The sequence below is a fragment of the Pseudorasbora parva genome, chromosome 14, assembly GCF_024679245.1.
Source record: "Pseudorasbora parva isolate DD20220531a chromosome 14, ASM2467924v1, whole genome shotgun sequence".
NCBI classification, from domain to species: domain Eukaryota; kingdom Metazoa; phylum Chordata; class Actinopteri; order Cypriniformes; family Gobionidae; genus Pseudorasbora; species Pseudorasbora parva.
Genome location: NC_090185.1, coordinates 42,652,241 through 42,670,828, shown reverse-complemented (window position 1 = coordinate 42,670,828; position 18,588 = coordinate 42,652,241). Strand labels below are relative to the sequence as shown.

Sequence of the window (18,588 nt, the reverse complement as noted above, 5' to 3'; positions counted from 1 at the left end):
GTTACCGAGGTGACCTGGAGGACGATAGACCACTACCACATGGATTTTAACAGGGTGAGTAATAGTGATTGAGTGCGATTCAAATGAATTGGCCGGTAGAGATGGTAAAGGATCAAATTTCCAAGCAAACCAGTACCCCCACCCCTCCCAATAGGCCGAGGAGTGTGTGAAAAAGTATAATTGCTTGAGAGGGCTGCAGGAGTGGCAGTGTCCTCTGGTTTGATCCAGGTCTCAGTTAGGGCCATGAGGCTAAGCTGAGAATGAGTCCCAATAGATGAAATAAAGTCTGCTTTGTTTACAGCCGACTGGCAATTCCAGAGACCAATTGGAATAAAGAGTAAAGTAGCAGAGGATGTTAGGATATAGCGCAAATTATTAGGATTACGGCGTCTTGTGCGTACAGAGCGTGATTTACGAGTGCTAGTAGTTATAGTTGAGATTTGAAAGCACATGGTGAATACAGATCAGAGAAAAGGCCAGATAGGAATTAGAGCCGAACACAAATAATGAAAAGGAAGATGATACTCAAGTGCCTTGCCGGGGTCCTTGCTCGGGCGGAGTTGCACTGGGAAGAGTTGAAGTCTTTACACTCGTAGGTCTTCACACAAGGAGGGCTTCACACTGCCGCTTTCGCTGCCACGGACTATCACGCTATTTATACTCACTTGAGTATCGTTAATGAAAGCAGCTGGGAACGCCCCCAACAAACTCACTCCCAACGTGGCAATGACCAAACAAATGCTAACTCAACAAATGCTAACTCCCACACACTTTTTGTATATTTGGTAGAGAATATACCAAAACTAATAATACACACCTCTGCACTACACAGACACACTTATCCAACAACAAATTAACAAACAATCAAATGAGAAAAGTTACAAACACTTACAGAGTAGTTGTCTATCAGTCAATTGAATTGCTCCTCTCTAGCCAAAATGTTTCAAACACAAGAGGCTTTTAATACCTCGCTGGCCACGCCCCCAACAAACTCACTCCCAACGTGGCAATGACCAAACAAATGCTAACTCAACAAATGCTAACTCCCACACACACCGAGAGAATATACCAAAACTAATAATACACACCTCTGCACTACACAGACACACTTATCCAACAACAAATTAACAAACAATCAAATGAGAAAAGTTACAAACACTTACAGAGTAGTTGTCTATCAGTCAATTGAATTGCTCCTCTCTAGCCAGATGAAGGAGCATCACCAAAACATCTCTCATCAGCAACCAGTTCTCCTCACCACAAACTGACACGCACATCTCAACAACTAACATGAACACGCTTCCATCCTTCTCTCCGCTCTCAGAGGCAGATATTTCTAAACTCATCCTTTCCAATCACCCTACTACCTGTCCACTTGATCCTATACCCACTCACCTCCTTCAGGCCATTTCTTCTTCAATCACTCCTGCACTCACTCACATTGTCAACACTTCTCTTCACACAGGATTTAAGCAGGCTTTTTTTTATTTAACCTCGCTGTTTAAGAAACCCTCTCTGAATCCAGCACTTTTAGAAAACCACAGACCAGTAACCCTTCTGCTTTTCATTGCAAAGACACTTAAGCGAGTTGTGTTCATTCAACTCTCTATGTTTCTTGAACAGAACAACCACCTGGACAACAACCAATCCGGCTTCAAAAGCGGCCACTCGACTGAGACTGCCTTGCTCTCATAACTGAGCATTGAGGATAGCAAAAGCAGCTTCCAAATCCTCAGTGCACATCCTGCTGGATCTGTCTGCTGCTTTTGACACAGTTAACCACCAGATCCTCCTGTCAACACTTAAGAAGACGGGGATCTCAGGAACTGCTCTCCAGTGGTTCAGGTCTTAACTCTCAGGTAAGTCCTACAGGGTGTCATGGAGAGGTGAGGTGTCTAAGTCACATCATCTAGCTACCGGGGTTCCCCAGGGCTCAGTGCTTGGACCACTTCTCTTCTCCATCTACATGTCATCTTTAGGCTCTGTCATTCAGAAACACGGCTTCTCCTCTCACTGCTATGCTGATGACACTCAACTCTACTTCTCATTTCAACCAGATGATCCTACAGTCAGTGTTCGTATCGCTGCCTGTCTGACAGACATTTCTGACTAGATGAAGGAGCATCACCTTCAACTCAATCTTGCAAAGACAGAATTACTTGTTGTCTCAACCAACCCAGCACTTCATCAAAATGTCTCCATTCAACTCTGTTCATCAACCATAACTCCATCCAGGACAGCCAGGAACCTTGGAGTTGTGATTGATGACCAGTTAAACTTCACTGACCACATTACTGCAACAGCCCGGTCCTGCAGATGTGCCTTATACAACATTAGAAAGATTAGACACTTCCTATCAGAACAGGCTGCACAACTTCTGGTCCAAGCTCTTGTTCTCTCCAGACTGGACTATTGTAATGCTCTTCTGGCTGGCCTTCCAGCATGCACTATCAAACCCTTGCAACTAATCCAGAATGTAGCGGCGAGTGTGATCTTTAACGAAGAGAGCACACGTCATGCCTCTCTTCATCAGACTGCAATGGTTGCCAATGGCCGCTCGCATCAAATTCAAGGCACTGGTGCTCGCCTACAAAGCAACCACTGGCTCTGCACCAATACACCTAAACTCGCTTGTTCAGACTTATACACCCTCCAGTGCATTCTGTGAGTGAATGATGCCTCGTGGTTCCATCCCAAAGGGGCATGAAATCGCTCTCACTGACATTTTCCTGGACCATTCCCACCTTGTGGAATGACGCTATTGTGAGTTCATATCTCACGATTCAGACTTTATAACACTATTGAGTTGATATCTCACGATTCAGACTTTATAACACTATTGTGAGCTTATATCTCACGATTCAGACTTTATAACGCTATTGTGAGTTCATATCTCACAATGCAGACTTTATAACGCTATTGTGAGTTCATATCTCACAATTCAGACTTTATAACACTATTGAGTTGATATCTCACGATTCAGACTTTATAACGCTATTGTGAGTTCATATCTCACGATTCAGACTTTATAACGCCATTGTGAGTTTATATCTCACGATTCAGACTTTATAACACTATTGTGAGTTCATATCTCACGATTCAGACTTTATAACGCCATTGTGAGTTCATATCTCACGATTCAGACTTTATAACACTATTGAGTTCATATCTCACGATTCAGACTTTATAGAACTATTGTGAGTTCATATCTCACGATTCAGACTTTATAACGCTATTGTGAGTTCATATCTCACGCTTCAGACTTTATAACGCTATTGTGATTTCATATCTCACGATTCAGACTTTATAACGCTATTGTGAGTTCATATCTCACGATTCAGACTTTATAACGCTATTGAGAGTTCATATCTCACGATTCAGACTTTATAACGCTATTAAGAGTTCATATCTCACGATTCAGACTTTATAACGCTATTGAGAGTTCATATCTCACGATTCAGACTTTATAACGCTATTGAGATATATCTCACGATTCAGACTTTATAACACTATTGAGAGTTCATATCTCACGATTCAGACTTTATAACGCTATTGAGAGTTCATATCTCACGATTCAGACTTTATAACACCATTGAGTTCATATCTCACGATTCAGACTTTAAAACGCTATTGTGAGTTCATATCTCACGATTCGGACTTTATAACACTATTGTGAGTTCATATCTCACGAATCAGACTTTATAACACTATTGAGTTCATATCTTACGATTCAGACTTTATAACGCTATTGTGAGTTCATATCTCACGATTCAGACTTTATAACACTATTGTGAGTTCATATCTCACGATTCAGACTTTATAACACTATTGAGTTCATATCTTACGATTCAGACTTTATAACGCTATTGTGAGTTCATATCTCACGATTCACTTTTTTAACGCTATTGAGTTTATATCTCACGATTCAGCTTTTTTTTTCAGTCATCAAAAAGTCCCAAAAATTTGATAAAAATCACAGTTGTGAGTTATGAAACTGTCCTAATCTTGAGATATAAACTCATAATTGTGAGCATTAACTGTTTTAATGTTGACATGAAAACACAAATGATCTCAATTCAACAACTAATTTAGCTGCTAATCAAAGTATGTTTCTGGACGTGTGTTTAGCTGTAATTTTAACACCTGTGACCCCTTCAGTAAAGGATGTCAGAGTCAGTCCTGCCCTGTCCTTCACGGAGATGACTGAGAACTCAAAGCGATACCTGCAGGCCAGTGGAGAATGGGAGCTGGTGGTTATACTGGGCGACGCAAGCATTTTGAATTTCGGAATAGATGAATGGGACATCATCACTTTCTGGGTAAGAACGGGACAAAAGCAGGTGTTAAACAGGACAAAATGTTGTGCTACTACAATTTCCAGTTTTGAGTTATATGCACATTTAACTTTAATAAGCTGTGGAAAAAATTCTTAATGAATGGCCACATTTTTTTATTTATTTTTTTCACTTTGCATGTCATGAATTAATAAATAGTTTTCAAAAACGAATTAATTTGTGGCCTTGTTTGTCCCTTTGTTTTAGTTAAACCATGGCGACATTGAACTAATTTGTTCCATGATTTAACTAGAAGGAAGGAAAAAACTAATAGCCATAAAATGTCAGTCCTCATCTTAGATAGTTAGTTTACCCCTAAATGAAAATTCTGTCATTAACTCCTCCCCCTAATGTCGTTCCACACCCGTAAGACCTCCGTTCATCTTCACACACAGTTTATGATATTTTATATTTAGCCCGAGAGCGTATGCAAGTGTATGCACACTATACTGTCCATGTCCAGAAAGGGAATAAAAACATCATCACAGTAGTCCATATGAGACATCAGTGGGTTAATTAGAGTCTCTTGAAGCATCCAAAATACATTTGGGTCCAAAAATAACAAAAACTACGACTTTATTCAGCATTGTCTTCTCTTCCGGGTGTTTGTTTTCAATCCTCAAATAAAGTTCTCTTTCATAGGTTCACTCGACACTGCGTAATGACGCATAGTACCCATACACCCCTGGGCGTGCCGATTGTCTGAAGCCCTTGTAGAATCACGCCAATTCATTGGCTGATGGCGCAGCGCCGCCCCTCTCACTCATCACCTTTGAGCTAAACTGGCGCGCGTCATCTTTTCCCCAGATTTCTCTGCCTTCACGAAGCGGTAGCATCGCTCCCTTCGTTCGACTTATCTGACCCTTAAAAACTGAATTTAAGCATCTTTCTCCTTCACTACTTCAGCGACCACGGATAGTGGAACTTTGTTCTCCTAACTGGTGAAGTATGATGGAGTTTCGTTGCTGCCCCCCGCCATGCACTCGCTCTATTTTGAGCGACGACCCACATGGTAAGTGCATTAAATGCATGGGTTCTGAGCACGTCGAAATGCAAAATCTCCTACTTAAAACCCTCCGTTCAAGGCTCTCTCTTTTTCAGAAGGAATCCTCTGTTTTTCCCCTCCGTGCACCCGAGGTGGCCCAGGCCTCACTCCGATCCGCGGCCTAGGGTTCGGATGTGGAGCTCGAGGATATCGAGTGAGAGCGGGGCGATTTCCCTTCTCTCACTCCCTCTCCAGAGTGCGCGCGGCGAAGCTACGCGCATGATTACATGATGCCCAGCCCGGAAGCACGTTTCTTTTGGCCTGGATAATGTTTTGCTCACGACAGCGTTCGACTGAGAGGATTTTGGGCCTGTTCCATTTGACAACACTCTCCTGCCTAGCGGCCAGGAATCGGCCTTCTGCGGCCTACTCCGAGCTTGTCGATGTGCTTTTTCGATTCCGGCGGTTCTGCACAGAGTGAGAGAGACACTCTGGCCATCTCAGATGTGGTTCTCAGGGCTGATTCTTCTTCTGGCCTCTCCTCCTTGGGGAGATTCTGGTCAGAAAGGATCTGCTTTTATAGCTCCAGGGCAGGATCTGGCATTCTCGTCCCGAGATCTGGAAACTGTGGGTGTGGCCTATCAGGGGCCATCAGTCTTAAGGGCCGGTCTGCCTGCAGACGTGCTTGAGACCATCGCTAATGCCAGAGCCCCCTCTATGAGGAAGCTTTACTCTTCAAAGTAGAAGGTTTTTCAGGCATGGTGCTCAGCCCACAGTAGAAGTCCAGTCGACTGCCCTATTGGTTTCGTTCTTGAATTTCTGCAGGAGAAGTTTGCAGCCGGGGCGGCGGCTACTACACTCAGAGTGTATGTAGCAGCTATTGCCGCTCAAGGGGAAGTTGGATGAGACCCCTTTGGGGAAACATTCACTAGTTTCATCTTTTATGAGAGGGGTCAAGCAACTGAGGCCAGTTCGCTCCCCTGGTGTACCCTCTTGGGACTTGTCTATCGTCCTGGAGGGTCTGACGAGTGCTCCCTTTGAGCCATTGGAGTCAGCTCCGGAGCGGGTTCTGACTCTTAAGGTTGCTCTTTTATGGGCTCTAACTTCTTTGAAGCGGGTGGGGGACTTACAAGCCCTCTGTGTTAGCGAGGCTTGCTTGGACTTTGCTCTCGGCCTGGTTAAGGTTTCGCTGAAACCCAGGCGGGTTATGTACCCAAGGTTTTGTCCACATCCTTCCGCTCACAGGTCACCATCCTCCATTCCTTGCACCCTCCGCCTTTTATGTCCTTGGAGGACGAGAGTTTGCATTTGCTCTGCCCAGTCAGGGCATTCAAGTTGTATGTTGATCGTTCGGGTGGTTGGAGGAAGACTAACCAATTGCTGATGTTTTCGGACACAGCCACCGTGGGCTTGCCGTGTCGGAACAAAGAATTTCACACTGGGTGACGGAGGCTATCTCTTTAGCATATGAGGTGAGCGGAGTTCCTTCACCTCTGGGCATTAGAGCACACTCTACTAGAGGTATGGCCTCTTCTCAGGCGCTCTCCAAGGGGGCTCTTTTGGAGGACATTTGTGTTGCGGCAGGATGGTCCTCACCGCACACCAAATTTTATAGTCCAGATCTTGACATGGCTCCGGGTTTGCATGTTCTGTCAGCTTAATCCAGCCGTTCAGGTCTACCTGACGTTCATATCAGATGCAGCCGCACTTTAGCTTGGCGTGTGTGGCATACCGTTTCCCGTATGCGTCACTACGCAGCGTTGAGTGAACCTTTGAAAGAGAACGTCTCAGGTTACTCACGTAACCTATGTTCTCTGAATTTCTTGTTCAGCAAAAAAATCTGGGGAGAAGATGGCGCGTGCGTCATCAGACAATCGGCACGCCCAGGGGCGTACCCCATATGCGTCATCACGCAGCGTCTCGTTCCCTATTCAGAGAACATAGGTTACGTGAGTAACCCGAGACGATTCGAACAGTTATGAATCAGCGCATTGATTCATGATTCGGATCACGTGTCAAACTGCTGAAATCACGTGACATTGGCGGTCCGAATCATGAATCAATACGCTGATTCATTACCATTCGAATCTTTGTTTGCGGATAATTAGCTTGAATTATTGAAATTATTAAGTAATTATTGACAGAATTTTCCTTTTTGGGTGAACTAACCCTTTAAGGCCCGTCCAAACTCAGAAAGATAGCTATAATTATATATATATATATATATATATATATATATATATATATATATAGTTTTTTTTAAAGAATAGCAGTCTACACCAACTATAACGTTAATGACACAGAGAAGCGACCCCCGTTCAAGTGTTTTTTTTCTCCCAGATGATGAACGAATCAGAATCCATCCGCCATAAATGCAGTGTTTTTAATAAACCGAATGTGCTTTGGTGTGGAGGCTAATATAGTTCTCTTTGCTGTTCCCATCCTGCAGGTGGTGATAAGGCGACGGCCGATCCTGTACGTGGTGAACCTGATCATCCCCAGCTCCTTCCTCATGATCATTGACATCCTGTCGTTCTACTTGCCTCCGCACAGTGTGGACCGATCCTCCTTCAAAATGACACTTATTCTGGGCTACACAGTGTTTCTTCTCATTATGAACGACCTGCTTCCCAGCACTGCTAATGGAACACCTTTAATAGGTCATTAGCCCAAACACACCTGTGTGAGGCCATGTGTGAACACCAAATGACGAACACTGCTCAATTACATCTGGAGAATCAAGTAGGCTTATTAAGACTCTACCTAAAGGAACAGGTCATCTAATAATTAATTTAGGTTATTTACTCGACCTCATGCTGGTAATTCCATAAACAAATCGGGAGTTTCTTCATAACCATGCAAACAATTTTCATAAGTATTCTTAAAAAATAGAAACTTCATCAGGCACACATCCAGTTTAAAATTACATTTAATTGTAACGTGTCCGAACGCGTCCGAAAGAAACGGTTCTCGATTCTGTACCGGTGATCTGGAAGATCGAACGTGTCCGATAGAAACGGTTCTCGATTCTGTACTGGGGATCCGGAAGATCGACCCTCAACCCAGTCCTGACTCGAGAAACGCTGTAGCAATGTGTGTGTGTGTGTGTGTGTGTGTGTGTGTGTGTGTGTGTGTGTGTGTGCTGGGCTGCAAACTGCTGCAAGCTGAATAGTCCGATATCGAACCTACTGTTTTGATTACATTTTAAAATGTGTATCGACTAAATAAGAAAAAATAACTGTTCCTGAAAATATCATGCATTATTGATAAAACAAATAAATGTTTAATTTGACCGTTTTACAATCCATTGTTTCCAAACTTTAATATAATACAGTGATGAGACAGCTTTGTTATGATGTTTCCAAACGTGATTAGTTTTATACACTTAACCAGCATTTCGTTCGTTCCTCTGAACAAATAACACGCATGCGCAGCTCATCGGCTCATCGGTTCTCAGTATCGAACGTGTCCGACAGAAACGGTTTTTGATTCTGTACTGCTGATCCGAGGATCCGAGAACCGCTACGTTCGGTTACACGCGCATGCTCAGTATCAGCTGCTCGTGAGTTCATCAGATCTCTCAGCAAAACATGTCTCACTTCAGCTAACGGTTGGAGTTACAACATCTACTTCAAGATATTCGTTTATTTCTAGTCGGAGAGACTGTCACTCATGTCAGAAAGTTAATAACTATAGTAACTTGTGGGATCAGCGCTGATTTGAGATGCGAACCGTTTAGAACGATTCAGTGATTTTGGTGAACTGGCCCAACCGGTTCTCTATAAAGATCCGGTTAAAAAGAACGATTCGTTCGCTAACCGGACATCACTAGCGGTTAGATACCTTAGATCTTTGATTTCAGGAGGACTTTAAGGCTGAATGCCAAGAAGAGTCATTTCTTCTGCATCAGTGTTAATTTCGTCAGACGAGACGAAATATGTTCGTCAACGACCTTTTTTCCATGACTTTTGCATAAAATAAACACTAAGATAAAATCTCTCTTCAGTTTCGTCAACAATCATCTCTACTTTTTCATCACGAGACCAGAGCTGAAATGCCTTGAAAATATTCCGGATGAGTTCGCCTGTTGCTCAAGTTCATGTCTCAGTCTCCTGTCGCTGCCATCCTGTGGAGAAAACACGACACTACATGAAGCAGAAAACAGCTGACAACTGTCGCGCATTTTGCGTGAGGCACACGCTTTAATGCTCTGACTCACGCTCTCACTCTGGCCAAGTTCTCACACCAAATTTGTAAAGTTTTAATACGAAATTCAAATAATATATAGCGCTTTGGCGCACTTAATTATTATTTTTCTTTTCTAATATATTTATCAGTGTACTGATTAAGGTTTAAATAGAGAATTCCAACGCAAAGAGGCTAATTTTCATTTTGTGGCTGGAAATATAATAACTTTCATTTGTAATTCCATGGTTTACCCACTTGGTGCCTGTACAGCTCTTTAATAAATAAATATACATGTATCTAGAAAATTCTGTCATCCTTTACTCACCCTCAAGTTGTTTCAAACCTGTATGAGTTTCTTTCTTCAGCTGAACACAAGGGAAGATATTCTGAAGAATGTCAGTAACCAAACCATTAACTGGAGCCATTGACTTCCATAGTAGGAAAAACAAATACTACAGAAGTCAATGGCTCCAGTTTAGTGTTTGGTTACTGACATTCTTCAGAATATCTTCCCTTGTGTTCAGCTGAAGAAAGAAACTCACACAGGTTTGAAACAACTTGAGGGTGAGTAAAGGATGACAATTTTCATTTTAAAGTGAACTATCCCTTTAAATGTGAAATTCTAAAACATTATTACCTTGCATAATATTATTTTATTATACTTCTATAAGCACACACAAGTGAATATTAATGAATGCAAGCAAATAAAATTTAACACAAGAAAATTTTAAAATAGTTTAAAAAGGGACTTTCCCTTATATGTACAGTAGGCTTTATATTATATATATATATAGTTTCATTCAACAAAAATCATTCATCAAGTGTATTTTGTCTGGTAATTATGACATTTAACCAATATTTGAGATGTGTGAAAAACTATTTGACTGAAAATGGTATTAGAAATAATCTCAGAAATAATTGATGTAAAAAAAGACTAAAATGTTTTGAACTAAAACTTGACTAAGAAATATTTTGTCTTTTGACTAAAACTAGACTAAAATGACAAGACTTTAAGTCGAATAAAACTTGAGTAAATAAAAAAGATATGTGAATGACTAAATATGACTAAAACTAACAAAGACATTTAGCTCAAGACTAAGACTAAATTAAAGATAGGTGACAAAATTAACACTATTCTGCACATAGAACCACTTTTTTGGGCATGGTATGGGATTTAATGACAATGCAAACAAGTTAATCTCCTGCTCGTATTGATGAACAAGACCCATCTAGGCCAGTCACTCACTGTCTGACAGTTTCAGACTGCTGGGTCTGATGGCAGCTGTCTGATGTGATTGTTACAGTGGCCAAAGGGTTTTCCCAGAGGGGCCAAACACACTCCACATGATCACGGTTACGAGCAGGTGTCTCCACACCTTGATGATATGGAGGAAGCCTTGGATCTTGCCTGGAAATGATGGCTGTCTTCATAACATTTCCTCCCATACCCAAGCCAACACATCAGTGGTCTCATTTATAAATCATTGGGGTGGGGGGTCTACAGTCGTGCCTGCTATGCAAACTGATCCTCCAGATCCTCCTGCAGTCCAGAGGAAAGCCGTTCTCCCTGAGAGCAGTATTCATTAGCAGTAGGCATTCTGTCGAGGCCAGGGGCTGAGGCCTGGGAAATGGAGACTTTCCCCTGAGGTGCTGGAGCTCATATGGGGAGTGAGTGTATAGCCAAGCAGAAGTGGATCTGTTTGAGTCTCAGGATATACAGCACACTGTCCACTCTGGTTCTCCTGCTCTCACACGGCTCCACTGGGGCACTGGAACAGAGGCTACGTCTGTGGGATATACTCGACAGCTGACCTTGGAGATTCCGGTGAGGAGAGACTTTCTGTCTCAAGGTGCGCTCACACCAGACGCAAATGAAGCGAATAAATCACGCTATTCAAGAGTAGTTAGACGCGTGAACATTTTGAGTTCACTCGTGACGTTCACTTCTCATCAGATGTCAATCCGTCTCATGAGAGCAGCTTCTGCAGCCGGCTTGTCTCATAGGGAAATGGCTGACAATGATCGTTTTAAAATACGGTGAATAATCTCGATTAGCCGGCTTTAGCTAGCTTGTAGCCTCAATAGAGTGAATTCAGGGTGTGTGGACACAAGTCTTCTCAATGGCAGAAAGTGTCCCGATCGCCCTGAAATCACCCTGTGTGTCGCTCACATTGAGTAAAGAATGACTTTACAACTTACCTCCTCACTCACTCTCTTTCTTCCAAGCGAGATCCTTTTATCCCTGTTTCTATAAAGTAAGAAGATGTATCTACAGCTCCGTGTCTCCACGTGTGATGTTATCCTCACTGATGTCAGTACTAGAGCAAGCTCCTGATTGGTTAACTCGGCGCATCACCACTACATTTTCAATGTTAAACGCTCAAGTCGCGTCATTTGCGCCGCAGAATGTCTATTCATTCTTTGCATTGACTTAACTTGTAAGTCTCTGCATGGTCTAGCCCCTGAGTATGTTTCTGATTTAATCAGCCGCTGTCACTCCAGCAGGTCTCTGCGCTCAGATGATCAGTTGCTTCTTGTGGTTCCACGAACACGTTTAAAATATAAAGGTGAGCAGGCTTTCTCTGTTGCAGCTCCTAGGCTTTGGAGCAACCTTCCGCTGTCTGTAAAGACCTGTCCTTCATTGGGGGTTTTTCAGAGTGCGCTAAAAACGTATTTGTTTTCCTTTGCTTTTGATAATGCTTTGTAAGTTGTGTATGTCATATGTTTGTTTTTGCGCTTATTATTTTTAAATGTTCTTGTATACCTCATGTACAGGGCCGCATTAAGACTATAAGGGGCCCCTGGGCTTTTACCTCCTGAGGGGCCCTTCATCCATTGGACCTGCTTAATTATTCGTTAAGTTATGGTCCCACCCCTTTTACCCCACCAGGTGGCAACAAGTGACTGTTAAATATGCATTTGTCATTGAATCATTCTCAATTTTATTCAATCTTTTTAATCACAAAGCCTTTTATTTTATGGGAATAAATGGTATTTAAAAACATCCAAATCTATAGGTCTGTTATATAAAATACACAAATATAAGTGAGAAAAGTGCACTTCCAGGTACTTAAAGACACCATGAATAGGAACTAAAATGTGCTTTTAATATATTATTTAATATTATTTTTATTTTATTTTTTAAAATACAGATAGTATGTTAAAAACACATTTTAGTTCATATTCATGGCGTCTCAAAATGTTCTTAAGATTATAGGAAACGTGTATGATAAGGCCATGATAGGTTACTGAAACACTACGATTTTGCATGTTGATAGTTTTTTGCCTGTGTGCTTTATTTGAAGTGATATACAGCGCGGCTGAGCGTGCCACATTTCCGCAAGATATTCAGGAGTGCTCTTCTCTCGGAATCTAGCAGAAGTGTCACCAGTTTTCACATATGTCTTTTTAGGGAACATAATTTTACCGGTGAGGGTTCATGATGATTGCGGATTATTGAGCGGAGTCACACCGGTCTGCTTCGCTCACTACAGGCTCGATCTCTCTCGTCAGAACACCCTTGTATTGAAAAATGGTCGGGTTTAAATCAGGCTCATAATTACAGTTAATGTGTCGGGCAGGGCCGGGCTCGGACAAAATAAGGGGCTCGGTAGGGTCGGGCTTGATTTTTTTGAGCTCTAAGCTCTAACTGTGACTGTTGAATGATGATTGCAGGGTTCATTGAGTGAGAGAGTTTGACTGACATTTCTCGAGCAGGACTTGCAAAGCCCGCATGTGCATTCAACGAGATAAAGTGTAATTTTAAAGGGACAGCCAGCATATTATAAAATCCGGTTACAATATTTTCGTCATCATCGGGGCCCTCCCCCAGCCCGGGGCCCTGGGCTTAAGCCCAGGTAAGCCTGTGCATTAATGCGGCCCAGCTCATGTACAGCACTTTGGTTCCACTTGTGGTGTTGAAAGTGCTCTATAAATAAATAAAGTTGAAGTTGAAATCACTCGCGTTTATCGCTTCATTCACGTCTGCTGTGAACCCCATCAGACAGGAGGCCCAATTCTTCACCTATCCAGACTCTTGGCCCCTGTGGGTCTGGACTCTGAGGACGCCCAACTCACAAACTCTGGTCTGTCAGCTATAAGCTCCCTCCACGAGGAAATTGTATGCATTGAAGAGGAGGGTTTTCACTTCATGGTGCGGAAATGCGACAGTGGTACAGTGCTGGAGTTGGTGTAGGATTGTTTTCTGTAGGATTATCCCCTTCCACACTGGAGGTGTACATGACCGCCATAGCTGCCTCCCATGCCCCTTTGGGTGGGTTATCCCTGGGGAGAAACCTATTGGTGACATGTTTCCTCCGTGGTGCTTTGAGGCCGGTATAGGAGTATGGCGGCTTAGTTAACCTCATTAAATAAGAAATATCCCTACAGGATGTGGTTTGCGGCCATCTGGTCCTCTCTGCTCACATTCAGAGGATTATGAGCTGGACCTGGGCTCCACAGCAGGTTCTCCGCTGCTTTCCTAGTGTGCTCGCAGCGATACACACAGAAAGGCACTTGTAAGAATAGCATTTGGGCATTGTCGTTCCCAAAGCATCCTTGTATTACAGCGTAACCTGAGACGGTCCCTTTCGAGGGAATTTACGCTGTGTAGCCCACATTACTTCCTTTATCCCTGTGATTAACTAATTGAAGATGCCTGATTAACATTGGTCAATCCGGATGTGCTTTTATGCTTTTCTGATCGTGACATTACCCTTCGGTAACGTTATGTCTTGCCAGTGGATACACACGCTTCATTCAAATTAGCAGCGCAAGTTTCCTTCTCAGGGAACAAGGGTCACAGTCATGACCTGAGATGTTTTAATGTGAATGCTTAGTTTAGCTGATAGCATTTGATCAGGTGGTCGATACATTGTGTGCGCAATGTCTCTTAAGTTATGACAGATAAAACTGTTTTTGCACTCACTAGACAACTAGAGTTGTGTGAATCTCTGAACCCACGAACACACACGCTCATCAATGCAGGCATCTATTGTTTTTACACTCTCGAGTATTTCATCGACTCTGTGTCGGTTCACAGGTGGAAAAGAAACTGAAGCCACCTTGTGGACAAACTAATTAGTGTAACAAAAAAAAATCAAGGTTTAAATGCGAGTTATAACAGTATGGACATCCTATGCTGATGACTAAATCTGAGGCATGTCCGCATGCCCTAGTGTAAGAATAAAACTCAACTATACTTTCAGCTTTATACTTGGAATGCGCTTGGAATGAGTGTTAACCAATTACAATCAAGAATTTACTTATGCTAATATTATGCTCCCAAGTGTTGTGTAATTTTTTTTAACATTCATTAAACCATCTCTAAAATGAGTTTTGTCCTCCTTAGGTATCTATTTCTCGGTGTGTTTGGCATTCATGGTGATAAGTCTGCTGGAGACGGTGCTCATTACCTGCGTTCTCCACCATAACTCGATGAGGTACAGGGAGGTGCCGTACTGGGTAAAGGTGCTGGTGATGCGCTTCATCGCTCGACTCATCTGCTACAGTTTCCCTGAAGACCCTTTAGCCAAACTAGAGGAGAACCAAGGGACCAAGCCAACGCCCAGTCAACAGACAGCCACTAACGGTGAGACGCCACCGCTAGGTTTCCATCTAAAGTTGAGAATTTAACTTGTGTGCAAAAATGGGAATATAGCATAAAAACATGATGTGCTTTATAGCTGCATTTCCATTCCATGTGTTCAAAGAGTACCAAATAACTTTCTGGAAAACTAACGCAAAGCATCCGTTATAAAATGGAAGTTGCTGCAAGGGGGGGGAAGTCGTCTAAGGCCCGGTTTACAGCTGGTATTAAGATGCGTTTTGGTCGATCGGTTCACAAGTGGACAGGTGTAAACACAGGTGTAGATTTCAGATTTCTTCAACCAGACACCCAAGTTTGGTTTGAAGATGAAAAACGTCCCAAACACAATGTTCCCTCTCCATTCCTGATTTCGGCTGGTCTTGGTAAGATGGAAAGATCTTAAAAAGCCCATAGAGTCACCCGCCCATAGACTCGCCCCTCAACGAAATCAGGACAGAAGTGACTGAAAGCGGACAAAAGAGATGTGAGTGTGTCCACCTCGTCTATCTGTGAGCCGATCAAACCGAACACTGTAACCATGGCCTGAGAGCGTGCAGATGAATCTCAATAAACGCTGGCACTTTGGGTTCGGTGTTTAGGAGCACCAGGCGAGATCATTCTGAGAGCTCATTATAGCAGATCATTCTGACTTTTGGCAAGTTTCAGCCCCTTTACAACACTAGCAAGAATATGAACGGATGCTAAATTTTAAACATATGGAGCCTCGCACATGACATGCAGTAAAAAACTAGTAGGCTAAATTGTGCGCACAATTTACTATTCCACTCCCTCGGTTTATAAAAAGTGCGTGAGTTTTATTAATTCCTTCCCTCGAGTTGCTAAATCGAGCACATTATTAACTTATTTTTCTTGCATGTCATGCGTGGGGCTCCGTATAATCATAACTTTCAGAGGCTAACTTTGAGCTTTTTGTCCCCTAGTGCCTGGAAGCATGACACTGGATGTGCCTGAGCTCAGACAGATCAGTCAGGATCTTCGGGAGATGAACTCGTATTTGACCATTCTACGAAAGGAAGACCATCTCCAGAACCAGTGGTGCCACGTGGGATACATCCTGGACTTCCTCCTCTTCCGCATTTACCTGCTGATCCTCACAGGTTACGCACTGGTGATCATATGCATGTGGTGCATTTGGATGAACCAATAGTTAAAGCACTGACCTCAAGAAGATAATATTTAAATATATGTTTGGTTGTCTTCACTGAGGGAAGAAATAGTGAGCATGCGATCATATTATAGAGAACACGACAACGACTCAAAAACAGTCGAAACATCTTTAATTGTCAGTGACATATTTAGAACAATAAGAAATTATATATGTACATTTTCTCAAATAGTGCATCAAAAGCCCCTGAATAAAAAGGCAATTCAGTAATTTTTCAAGAGTAAGCTCAAGTGGACACATCATCAGCAGGATCAACTGAAAAAGTTACAACCCTTAAATGTTATAGCTTATGAGCAACCATACAAAAGCAAGTTTGTTCGTTCAATCTCATAAACGGTCAGTGCATTCAAGTCATGTGGCAGAGTAGCTCATAGTTTGTTATTGCTTCAGATTTACTCTTGATCTTATTTTCTTAAGATACTGCTCCTAATAACTCAGGTCCAGTATGGCGTAGTGAATTATAACACAACTTATCAATGTAATAAACTCTTTTCATCAAATAACACTTTGGTACAACTGTCTTTTTTGCACAACCGCCGTTTAAGAGGATTTGAGAGTTTGGACTGAATGTGAAATGAATGTTTCCAGTTCATCAAGCATCATCAAACTAGTGCAAACTTAGATCAGGAACACAATACAAACAAAGTGCCGTTTTTGGTATGTACAAAACGTTAAAGCAAAAAGGCCTTTAAATCAGGAAATAAAGAGCAGCAGCGGGCCTCATTTGTGAAACATGAGCAGAATACATTTCAAGTTTATATTCTTTGTAAAAGCATTCAAGAGTTCATGAAACCAACAGAATCCTGGAAGAACGGGTTCCTAATTACAGAGAAAAAGAAATTGACTTTCCAACAAGCAGAGTTTGATATAAATTCACTGTGAAAATGACCTAAGACTTCACATATACGAGCAGAAGACATTTCTGGCGGGAATACTTGGAGACCCAAAAACAACTTCCACAGGAATGGTTCTGTGAACGAGCAAGAAAAAATCCTGTCTAAAATCGCTAGCTAAACTAAAACAGCCTATGGAGGAATGATCGTATGTGCAAGAACACAGGCTCAAAACTGTGCGTAAAACCCATTCTCACGCAAACGGCTGCATCCAGTTCGACCCAACTCACCCAAAAATGATCGTCACAAAGGAGCTTCTGTGTAAATCATTCATAAAAACTAAATTATCTGGGAAGGGAAAATAACAAATGAGCAAAATAATGGACCCAAGAAAATAATTCTCTGGGGAAACGTGGCTAAAATATTCACGAAACAAAAAGAACATCGCAAGAATGGTTTCTGGATAAAACGCTCGCAAAACTAAAATCTACAGACACACAGAATCACTTTTATTGAGTTTTTGTGCATAATTTTGGCGAAATATCACACACATAAATAGCTGTGTTTAGCTCAGTTCAACGATCTACGGACGTTAACACACTTGAGATGAAGAACACAGGGACTGATTCTGCTGGGGTTTCACACACGAGGCCTGTTGTGTCCAAACAGTAAGACGGCTGTGCAAGACTCGCTGGAGCTCAGCTGCCCTTCTCCGTCGCTCATATCTCACAAATGAACGGCCGTTAATGAGGCACGCCATACGTTAATAAATATAACCAAAACACAGACGCACAAAAAAACGGACACATAAAAGTTTACGCCCCAGGACTTGACACCCTGTTGATTAAAACCAGTTTGATTTTAACGGACGGAAGCAACAGAGACAAACAAAAACATGGCTGATCATAAAAAAAACTAAATCCAAAGGCATCGATGCTTAAAATCATAACATAAAACTCTTAGTATCTGTCATGGTCAGCAGGACTGGTTTGGGACGGGAATGAAGAAGGCTCTGTCTGAATATCGGTCTCTACATTCACTGTTGTGCTGCGGTGAGCTCTTACTGGTGTGGTGTGCTAGGTCTCGCCTCCGTCCTCCTGCTCCTCCATGTTCCTGCGGGCCATCCGCTCTCTCCGCTCAGCTAGTCTCAGGCAGCGAGGACACTCCTTCCCCATCTTAAAGCAGGTCTTATGATAGCACGCTCGACAATCTGCCACACACACACACACACACACACACACACACACACACACACACACACACACACACACAGGCCCTTAACGCTTCAGCTGGAAAACACTTTACTCAATCGGGAAAGAGGAAATATCAACAGAACCCAAAGAAAACATTTTAGCCTAGTTTAATAAATGCATACATATATTGATGCATAAAAAAATTTACATATACATAAAAAATTATAAATAATTTGTTTATGCATGAGTGCATAATATAAATAAAGTATTAATAAATGCATA

At 42.3% G+C, this 18,588-nt stretch overlaps 2 protein-coding genes across 4 annotated transcripts in view; one reads left to right on the top strand and one right to left on the bottom strand.

Annotated features, from left to right (window-relative positions):
• LOC137040644 (5-hydroxytryptamine receptor 3A) overlaps positions 1-17,913 on the top strand; it is a 50,547-nt gene extending 32,634 nt beyond the window's left edge. For both annotated transcript variants that reach the window (XM_067416438.1, XM_067416439.1), the window contains 4 exons: positions 4,159-4,319; positions 7,769-7,979; positions 14,858-15,097; positions 16,036-17,913. In XM_067416438.1, the coding sequence (XP_067272539.1) occupies positions 4,159-4,319; positions 7,769-7,979; positions 14,858-15,097; positions 16,036-16,262 (839 nt within the window). In that variant the 3' untranslated portion in view covers positions 16,263-17,913. The remainder of the gene's footprint in view (positions 1-4,158; positions 4,320-7,768; positions 7,980-14,857; positions 15,098-16,035) is intronic.
• rubcn (rubicon autophagy regulator) overlaps positions 16,376-18,588 on the bottom strand; it is a 45,247-nt gene continuing 43,034 nt past the window's right edge. For both annotated transcript variants that reach the window (XM_067416435.1, XM_067416436.1), the window contains one exon: positions 16,376-18,323. In XM_067416435.1, coding sequence (XP_067272536.1) covers positions 18,190-18,323 — 134 coding nt within the window. In that variant the 3' untranslated portion in view covers positions 16,376-18,189. The remainder of the gene's footprint in view (positions 18,324-18,588) is intronic.